The 9,163-nt window shown below is 51.5% G+C and overlaps 2 protein-coding genes across 5 annotated transcripts; one reads left to right on the forward strand and one right to left on the reverse strand.

Moving 5' to 3' along the window:
• Positions 1-539: 539 nt before the first annotated feature.
• Positions 540-4,901, forward strand: Mlx (MAX dimerization protein MLX). 3 transcript variants are annotated; one of them, XM_041644065.1, is made up of 8 exons: positions 540-649; positions 1,043-1,079; positions 1,523-1,612; positions 1,872-1,978; positions 2,203-2,302; positions 2,478-2,577; positions 3,275-3,476; positions 4,512-4,901. In XM_041644065.1, the coding sequence occupies exons 1-8, from the start codon at positions 608-610 to the stop codon at positions 4,566-4,568; spliced, it is 735 nt and encodes a 244-aa protein (XP_041499999.1). In that variant the 5' UTR covers positions 540-607; the 3' UTR covers positions 4,569-4,901. The 3 variants fall into 3 exon arrangements, with proteins under 3 accessions (XP_041499999.1, XP_041500000.1, XP_041499998.1); XM_041644064.1 differs by having other exon boundaries at positions 608-811; XM_041644066.1 differs by lacking the exon at positions 1,523-1,612.
• A 724-nt stretch (positions 4,902-5,625) lies between these two features.
• Positions 5,626-9,046, reverse strand: LOC121442477 (PSMC3 interacting protein). Of its 2 annotated transcripts, XM_041644067.1 has the most exons (9): positions 8,904-9,046; positions 8,717-8,817; positions 8,535-8,624; positions 6,786-6,897; positions 6,332-6,439; positions 6,160-6,218; positions 6,025-6,078; positions 5,826-5,885; positions 5,626-5,751 (listed from the first exon to the last, which is right to left on the reverse strand). In XM_041644067.1, the coding sequence occupies exons 1-9, from the start codon at positions 8,935-8,937 to the stop codon at positions 5,695-5,697; spliced, it is 675 nt and encodes a 224-aa protein (XP_041500001.1). In that variant the 5' UTR covers positions 8,938-9,046; the 3' UTR covers positions 5,626-5,694. The 2 variants fall into 2 exon arrangements, with proteins under 2 accessions (XP_041500001.1, XP_041500002.1); XM_041644068.1 differs by lacking the exon at positions 6,332-6,439 and having other exon boundaries at positions 6,160-6,305.
• Positions 9,047-9,163: the final 117 nt, after the last annotated feature.

Raw genomic sequence — 9,163 nt, forward strand, 5'->3', positions numbered from 1 at the left:
AGCGATGTGCTTTTGAGTATGTTAGATTTTTCTACTGTTCTGCCAATAAGCCTGACTTCAAAGGCCCCTTTACAGAAGGTTTAATTACACAAGCGCTGCATCAGACACCAGCCGGGTGTGGGGTGGCATTGTGCTCCCATTGGATCTGATCATGTGACATAGGGGAAGTTCTTGACCCTGCTGTGGTTGCCAGCCCGATCAGCTGTGCGCGTGCGTACATGATGTCTCACTGTTTAGACGCTTTTTTGTGAGCAGTGCTGGGGCTCTCGCGGGTTTGGGGCTCTCCCCCAAACTAGTACACTTCTAGCCCTTTTAACAATCTTTTTTGAGAGCTCCATTGAACAGAAAATTGCCTCCATTCTAGATTCTCATTTGGAGGCAAGCAGGACCCACGAGGGCTGACACTGCCTGCATTAAGAACGCGAATTGGTCAGGTGTGGCCACCGCCAGCAGGCGTTTAATAACTGGAGCCGCGCAAGCGCTGCGCTTTCGCCCTGCCCATGCCCACGGTTGCAGATTGGTGGGCTGGATCACGTGATTGAGCCTCGCCTCTTCCTGGAGGCTGGGGGCCAGTCCGCAGGCTCGTTTCCGGTTCGGTAGGTCCACGATGACGGAGCCGGGCGCCTCTCCGGAGGACCCCTGGGTCAAGGCAAGCTCCGCGGACGCGCACGCCTGCGAGGGGAGGGCGGGTCGGGCTCGTGCACGTAGGGGGTCCGGAAGACGCGGGGCTCCCCAACTATCCCCAGAGTCTCCCCTGCTGTCCGGGCCCCGGGGCTGCAGAGAAGACAGCTCTCACCCGGCGTATGCCAAGGTGGGGAGACAAATGAGGCGTGTGTGCGGGAACAAGGGGGACGTGCCTGGGAGGTGGGGCGGGAACGGCAGGGGTCATACAGAGGGGGCGGCGCCCCTGCGGCCTAGCCAGGCTCGCCTTGGGAGAACCATTCAGCGGTCCCCGCATCCGTGATGCGTGCATCCGCGGATTGCGCGTGCCTTTCCCAAGAGGCAAAGGTCTGACAGGCTTCTCCGTTGCTTGATGCTGCAGGTCGAGTATGCCTACAGTGACAACAGCCTGGACCCTGGTGAGTGGCTTCTCCACTGTCTTCGCGTCAGGAATGACCTGTTTCAGCTCTGTAGATCTTTGTGGTCTTGCCAGCCACACCTGAGCACAGTCCACTGTCACTGCGCCAAGGCCCTGGATTGAGAAGTGAGGGAGGAGCTGGAGGATAAGCAGGAAGCAACCATGGGTCACACCTGGTTTCTCTGCTCTATAACGGGAAATGATGGAAACAGTGACAGCTGGGCGTGTTCATTTCATCCAGGTGCCCCTGTGTGAGCCAGGAATTAGGCCTGTGGGCAGTGTTGACACTAGAGACAGGAGCTTGCAGCATGAAATGGGTGGCCTGTGGTGGCTGACTTTGGAGTTGGTGGGGAGAGGTTAGCATTTGAAGCCATTGTGCCCATTGGTGACCGAGGGCCTAGTCATGTTCCCCACTTCTTAGTGATTGAGGCCTCTTTTTTCCAGGGCTTTTTGTAGAAAGCACCCACAAGGGGAGTGTAGTGTCCAGAGCTAATAGCATCGGTTCCACCAGTGCCTCTTCCGTCCCCAACACAGGTAGGCAGCAACACACTTCGCACACACACGCGGGGAAACGCAGCTATGCCATCATCTTAGTATCCTTCCTAATAGGGAGCGCCACAGTCCACGTGGGGCGGCTGGAGCAGTGCCGAGCCTCACCTCACTATCGTTCATCTAAGACACTAGGTTCTTCCATTTGCCATCTCTGGGCAGCAGGTTCTTAAACTAGGGGTAGGTGGGCTTACTGGACTCAGTGGACCCTGCATGACCTTCCCCTGCCTCCATCTGAGCGTAGATGACGAGGACAGTGACTATCAGCAAGAGTCCTACAAGGAGTCCTACAAAGACCGGAGGCGGCGTGCACACACTCAAGCTGAGCAGAAGAGGAGGGACGCTATCAAGGTGACTAGGGGCCTGTATTCCAGGAAGCAAGGGAGGACTCTGCGTGGTTCTTATTCACCCTGCCCTGAGCTTAGTCCCAGCAGTCTGCAGGGCTAGTCCATTGCCCCTACCCCCTCCTTCCGGCCCTCTATGCTTTGAGTTTCTAAGCATGGAACTGGTATCAAGTTTGCGCTAGTCTGTCTTGTCCCTGAGTTAAGAAACGCATCTCACTGCCATTTCCACAGAGAGGCTACGATGATCTGCAGACCATTGTCCCTACTTGCCAGCAGCAGGATTTCTCCATTGGCTCCCAGAAACTCAGCAAAGCCATCGTTCTACAGAAGAGTATGACCAGGGCGACAGGGCAGGGGTAGTAGTAGTGACCAGGACTGGCTGGTACCTGGTCTGACCCAGGTGTGGTGGCTGTGCTGGGCAAGTTGACTTCCAGGGGAAGGGGAAACAAAATGAGCCATCTTCCTGGTTCAGACTTCCTCTCTGTTCCCAACCCTCTCTTGACCAGCCATCGACTACATCCAGTTTTTACACAAGGAGAAGAAAAAGCAGGAGGAGGAAGTATCCACACTGCGCAAGGATGTCACAGCCCTGAAGATAATGAAAGTGTAAGAAGGGTGGGGAACTGAGGGGCGTGCAAGTCAACCCCAGTGCACTTTCTCTGTTTAAAGGCTGTATCGGAGCCGGGCGGTGGTGGTGCATGCCTTTAATCCCAGCACTCGGGAGGCAGAGGCAGGTGGATCTCTGTGAGTTCGAGACCAGCCTGGTCTACAAGAGCTAGTTCCAGGACAGGCTCCAAAACCACAGAGAAACCCTGTCTCGAAAAACAAAAAAACAAACAACAAAAAAAAAGGCTGTATCGGAGAATGTATGCAGGCAATGCCGACTCAAGGTAGTCGCTGTAAGGCAGGGCTGTCTGTCCCCATCAGCCTTTTACATAGAGCAGACATACAGGAAATAAACACCGGTCAGGGGCCTGGTGGCAGTGGGGCACGCCTTTATCCTAGCACTCAGGAGGCAGAGGTGGGTGGATCTGTGGATCTGAGTTTGAAGCCAACCTAGTCTGTACAGTTCCAGGACAGCCAGGGCTACCCAGAGAAACCCTGTCTCAGAAAAACAAAAAAGAAAGAAAAGCACTTGTAGGTTGCAGGAGTCACAGTTTTGATTTAGTAGTGTTTAGCTGTTGAATGCATCCCCGAAGGGCTCTATGAATCCTCTTCTGGGGCGACCACTGGGCTATCTCATGCTTCTCAGGTTGGTGAAGCTGTGGTAGCACCTCAGCTTTGCTTGCTTGCCTGCTTCCAGGAACTATGAGCAGATTGTGAAGGCACATCAAGACAACCCTCACGAGGGGGAGGACCAGGTCTCTGACCAGGTCAAGTTCAACGTGTTCCAAGGCATCATGGACTCACTATTCCAGTCTTTCAATGCCTCTATCTCTGTGGCCAGCTTCCAGGAGCTGTCAGCTTGTGTCTTCAGCTGGATTGAGGAACACTGTGAGCCACAGGTATGTGGCAGCAGGGGTCATGGGGTCTGAGGCTCTCTTATTACCTCCAAGCAAACGGATCCAAACCATTAGAAAAGCAGTGTAGTTGTCTTTGGGATTCTACAGGGTGTCTACAAGTTTAGTATTCTGTTTCTCCTTGCTGCCTAACCCAGTGAAGGTCTCATCTGGCAACCATAATGTGAGCACTCAGTGCCAGGTCCAGCTTTGGCCCACGTCACTGGTAACTCATTAGCCACTCTACTCCTTGGTTGTCCTGTATGGAAAAGCCAGTAGCAGTTACTGGAAGTTTCTAGACACCCTCACCTCCCTATAGTCCCAGGGCTTTTATTGTGCCATCTTCTGCTCTTGAGGCCTATTTTTTCTCAGAGTTCTACCTTTTAAGTTTCTCAACACTTTGATTGTGAAGTACTTTAAAGACTGTACCAGGGAACACCCATATCTACCATGTCAGTTATACCGATGGCATACTCATCTGTCTCCATGTTTGTTTCAGGAGTAGGAGTATTTGAAAATTAAAAGTAGACAACATTCCATCTCAGGGAAAAGACAAAACAAAACACATTTTACGTACATGTGTGTTGTTTGCATGTATGTGTGCATCATATGTGTGTGCCAGAGGCCAAAAGAGGGCATTGGATCCCCTGCAACCTGAGTTGTAGGTGGTTGTGAGTCACCATTTGGGTGCTGGGAACAAGGCCTGGGTCTTCTACAAGAGCAGCAAGCACTCTTAACCAATGAGACATCTCCCCCCCCCCCCCCCACAGCACATATGGAGAGGGTGGAGGACAACTTTTTTTTTTTAGTCAGATCTTTCCTTTCACTTCTATGTGCGTTCCAGGGAGCTGGAACTCGGCTCACCAGGCTCACATGGCTAGAGGCTTTACTGTGAGCCATCTCCCAGCCCTCCTTTGCTTCCATACCCCAAGCTCTATGTCCAGCCCTTAGGTGACTATTTGAAATGCCCTGTTCAAGAGCACACTTGGTCTAGGCAGGCATCTTACAGGTCTGCACTGACACCTGACTGTTCTTTCCTAGACTCTACGAGAAATTGTGATTGGAGTCCTACATCAGTTGAAGAACCAGCTCTACTGATGGCTTCTGGAAACCTGCAGGGCAGAGGTCTTTGGTCTGTTTGGCTGTGGAACTGCTGGGCCTGAGACTGGACTGCAACACCTCACACCGGTCAGCTGGTTTCTACTTGGTGTTTGGTTTGCCCAGCCCCACTTCAGTGAGGCTGTTCTCTGAAGGCCTCTCATTAATTTATTATATTGCCCAGTGTTGGACCCACCCAACTTCCCCCTTCCCAGGAAAAGTGTCTAGAACAAGAGCCTGTTCAGGGACCCTCACAGAAGCCGTGGCCCCTCAGCCCTTTCTCTAGCTGCCGGGTTTATGCTCACAATCTCTATATATAATTTGGAAATTGTTTGCCTCTGCTTGGTCTCTTGGGCAACACTTGGCTCAAGTTGGAGTATTTTGGCAGTTTTTGACTTGGGAAAAAGAAGAAAGAGTCTTGTGGCCACGAAGGGTGAAAGGCCACCTGTGCCTAGGCTGGTGCTGTGTGGTTAGCACTGAGCAAAGCCAGGGCTTTCTAGCCAGCTCAGGGTAGGGTTCCCAGGGTCCTGCTGTCCCGCATGTTCAGCCACTCTTCCGAAGGCAGGCATCTCACAGCATAACACATATGAATTTATTTTCTAAACACCAACAGCGTGCTTTTGTTATAGTTTTCCCCAAATTCCCAGTGACCCCCCAGAGCACCCAGCCGTCTCTGTGTACTGTGTACCAGCACCAGTGTTGGCCTACATTCCTCCTAGGACTTGGGGATAGCTACAGAAGACACTTGGGTCACCTGGGGGGTAGGCCTTAGGGTTCTCAAATGTTGGGTGTATGAAAACCTTTCTGTACTTTTTTCTCCGGTGTTCCCTGTTGCCTTCCCCAGGTTTGACATCTGGGAGGTTTGATAATCCAGAGGAAATTAAGTATTTTTATATCTAATTATATTGCAATAAATATTCTAGATAATTTCCCTTAGGATTGTTCTAAGTCCTTGGGGAGGCCTCGGTAATACAGACAACAAAATGGACATGAGCATCTCTTTCTGATTACCAGCTTTGTACTTCCCTCCCCACCACTCAAAGGTGAAGACCAGCAAAAACAATAAGGCCACCTAAACAAGGCAGCCAGCCCGGGACATCTGCTCCCAGACTCCACCAAGGGCCCCTCAAGGGTCTGGGAGTGTGACATTATGATCTTCATCTGTCTCTATCCCAACTTCTTCCTGTGGGGCAAGGAAAGGAATGAAGGAGTCCTCTGGGCAAAGATCCCAGGGGAGTAAGAGCAAGCGTCACTTACAAAGAACTGTTTCTTGCTCTTGGGGTATCCTTCAAGGATGGCATCACACAGCTCGGTGGTCTGACAAGGAAGAAAGCCCCTTTCAGTTGGGCAGAAGCAGCACAGGGTGCTGCCTGCTGCTGCTGGATCCTTTTGTACAGAAATGTCCCTGGTGATCGTCACTTCCCAGCACCTCCAAAGCCACCCTTGGAGCTCTCACCATTCTCTTCCGCTTCCTCCACTCTTTACAATACTTCTGTCTGTCTTTGTACACCTGCAAGGAAGAACCACAGCCGTCTGTGCACCTCATGTTCACTCCAGACCTGCACAGGCAGCCTCCAGCCTCCCCGCTCACCTCCTCTTTCTCTTCTGGAGTGATATGGTTGGTGGCTGCTTTGATGTTCTTTAGCCTCTCTGTATAACGGGCACATTCATTCTTTAACTCCTGGATCTCTTTCTGCATCTCAGGAGTGGTCAGCGTATTTGTTAATTCCTTCAGCTCTGAAACCACACACCCCCAGTGTTACCAGGGACATGCGAGGAATGGATTCCGTCTTGCTCAGCAGGTGCTTCCCAGAGGTGGGAGGTCAGCTTCCATCTTGCTCTGGGACCTCTCCAGAATAGGACCCCACATTCTGGAAAAGCTCAAGAAAAAAGCTTACAGCATAGTTTTCTATTTCTCTTTCCTTCTCCACCTAAAAGTAACAGTGGCATATAAAGTTGGGCAGACTGATACACAGGTAATTAAAGAAGCGGAAATAAAATGTGGCGTGCTCATACTGCGGCAGGGAAACCAAGTGGCTTCTTCTCTTGCCTTTTTGTACACAAAAGCCTTAAGTAATTCTGCACTTCTTTCAATGTAATAGTGTAGGCACCTGGTAAAGGGGTTCCTAGCTGCAATAAGATGCTGCAGATAAGAAACCATTGTCAGCAATTTGTGACTTCCAAACCGTGGCATCCTGGAAGGGGTTCTGGTCTTACCAGCCTCCATGTGGCGGCAGCTTTGCTGTAAGCTCTGCACCTTGGCAGTGAGGGCTGCAATTTTGGCATCCAGGCTGTGGAGGTCAGCATCACTCACTGCGTCAAACTGGTCCTGCCAGCCAAGAGGAGAAATACAAGCAAGTTCGTGTGAGGCACAAAGATAAACAAAAGGTGAAATGCCTGTCCCCAGGAGCCTGAGGTTGGCTCAGAGTGTAAGGGCGGGTGTGACGGCCCACGCCTTTAATCCCAGTACTAGGGAGTCACAGAAGGTGAATCTGAGTTTGAGGCCAGCCTGGACTATATAGTGAGTTCCAGGACAGCCAAGGCTATGTAGAGAGACCATGTCTCAAAAGAAAAACAAAACAAAAAAACCAACATGAGAAATATATTTCCATTTAGCAATAAAACCTCTCATCATCTAAAAGAATGAAGCAACATGCCTTCTGAAGTGGAGGACCAGATAGATCTCCAGTGGAAGAGGCTCAGTGGGTCCTGTGTAAGGAAAGGCTCCTTCTCTAGGAGATATTGCGAGAAGAGGGCCGCTGGGGATGAACGAGAGCCTCCTCAGCTGATGCTGGGAGTAGCTAGAAAAGGTTGGGCACGCCAGACCATGTAGTGCGACGGGAAACTCAGCAAGGTGAGTCTGAAGAACAGGAGCCATTGCTCAACTCGCGCATGTAAAATGAAATTTTGCAGCCATGTCTGTTCCTTTGCATCATCTACGGCTACTTTTGTTTTACAATGGCAGGGCTGAATAGTGAGAACAAATGCTTCAGAAAGTCTAAAACTACCTCCAGGCCCCTCAGCCATTTACCAGCCAAATTTGTGTTTAGATAGATCATTCTGGCTACAATATCCAAGAGGGTCTGATAGAGAGCCGTGAAGACAGGTTAGATTCAATAAAGAAAACCTTGAGCCACCCTGGTAAATACACAAACACTTATAAACTCAGCACTCAGGAGGCCGAGGCAAGAAAGCAAGTTTGAGGCCAGCCTGGGCTACATAGTGAGACTCAGTCTCAACCCTTTGCCCTCCCCCCAAAAAAGGGTTAGGTCGGGGGAATCGGATATAATTCGTAAATAACCACACATGTCAGATATGCAAGGTAAAAGAAACCAAGAATTGGGGGAAAGTGTTTCTCTTACAAAAGAATGCTAGAAAGCCAGTTTGGCGGGCGGAGAGGGGGGCAGAGATCAAGCATTCTACTTCGGCCATATTGATACTGATGCTTAATATCTGAGAGGCACCCAGAGAGAAATCTAGGTGGAAGAATACAAATTTGATGTTTGTGGTTGTGGGCAGAGGGTGGGGCTAGACGAAACAATAAGTGTTCCCAAGCGGAAAGGAGGCTGGGAGCAGTAACAAGCCAGGGTCTTCTGTCTTTTGTCCATACCTCAAATGAACACTGGTGAAGTGTGATCACAGGCAGTGTGCCCATGATTTAGGAATGCCTGAGGCCAGCCGGGCAGTGGTGGCACACGTCTTTAATCCCTGCACTTGGGAGGCAGAGAAAGGCGAATCTCTGAGTTCGAGGCCGGCCTGGTCTACAAAGTGAGTTCCAGGACAGCCAGGACTGTTACAGAGAAACCCTGTCTCGAAAAACCAAAATAAGTAAAAAAAAAAAAAGCCTGAAGCCTTTTCTGGCTCAGGTTAGGCTAATTTTATGAGGTGCCTCAACACTAGTTAATGCTGGGAGTTGATTCGCTCAGCCAGGTTCTCAGGTGGGGGCTAATCTGCTGGAGTTCTCACCTGATCGGCAAAATAAATTTTCTGCTTGCCGTACGTCTTCTCTTTGATCTTGCCTTCCTGGGCCAACTGATCCAGAGCCTTCACCACCGCCTGGCCGAGGGAAGAGTGGAGCAATGAGAGGACATGGGCTGGTGACGGAAAAGGGGACCCACGCCTGAAAAGGGAGTTCAGCGGGGTCTTACCGCCTTGCCCAGTCCATGTTCCTTCTGCAGGTTTCCGAATACGTCCTGCGCGCTGTAGGGCCGGTTTTGTTCCTGCAGGTACCTCAGGATGATCCCGGGGGCTGCGAGAGACGAGGTGGGAGACCGAGTCACCTCTAAACCCCTCGCCCGCTCCCCTCCCGTGTCGTCCTACGGGCGCCGCCGTTACCTCCGGCCGCAGCCTCGGCCCGGCTTTTACTCATGGCCTTTTCCCGCCACCAAACTGAAGACAGCGGTCTGGTTGGTTGCTCTGGGAGACAGCGCCTTCCGGTGAAGGAGGAAGGTCTTAACGCTGATTGGCTGCAGGAGAAGTCTTCCGGAAATGCGCCCTTACCTTCCGGGACCCCGTAGGCCGCCCCCCACCCACCCAACCGGCGCGGTCTAGAAACTGAGCGTCAGCCTTTGCGACAGGTCGTCCTGGGCCTCCGC

This window comes from Microtus oregoni, unplaced genomic scaffold (assembly GCF_018167655.1).
Source record: "Microtus oregoni isolate MIOR12 unplaced genomic scaffold, Mior012 000091F_ref0000469, whole genome shotgun sequence".
NCBI classification, from domain to species: Eukaryota; Metazoa; Chordata; class Mammalia; order Rodentia; family Cricetidae; genus Microtus; species Microtus oregoni.

Bases quoted from the DNA above. Each gene is read 5' to 3' on its own strand.
- Mlx (XM_041644064.1), top strand. From the start codon at position 608: ATGACGGAGCCGGGCGCCTCTCCGGAGGACCCCTGGGTCAAGGCAAGC. The intron at 1,613-1,871 runs GTAGGCAGCAAC...ATCTGAGCGTAG, and splicing joins CTCTTCCGTCCCCAACACAG to ATGACGAGGACAGTGACTAT. The intron at 2,303-2,477 runs GTATGACCAGGG...TCTCTTGACCAG, and splicing joins AGCCATCGTTCTACAGAAGA to CCATCGACTACATCCAGTTT.
- LOC121442477 (XM_041644067.1), bottom strand. From the start codon at position 8,937: ATGAGTAAAAGCCGGGCCGAGGCTGCGGCCGGAG. The intron at 6,898-8,534 runs GTGAGAACTCCA...CTTGGCTGGCAG, and splicing joins AAATTTATTTTGCCGATCAG to GACCAGTTTGACGCAGTGAG. The intron at 6,440-6,785 runs GTAAGACCAGAA...GAGCTTTTCCAG, and splicing joins CTGCCGCCACATGGAGGCTG to AATGTGGGGTCCTATTCTGG.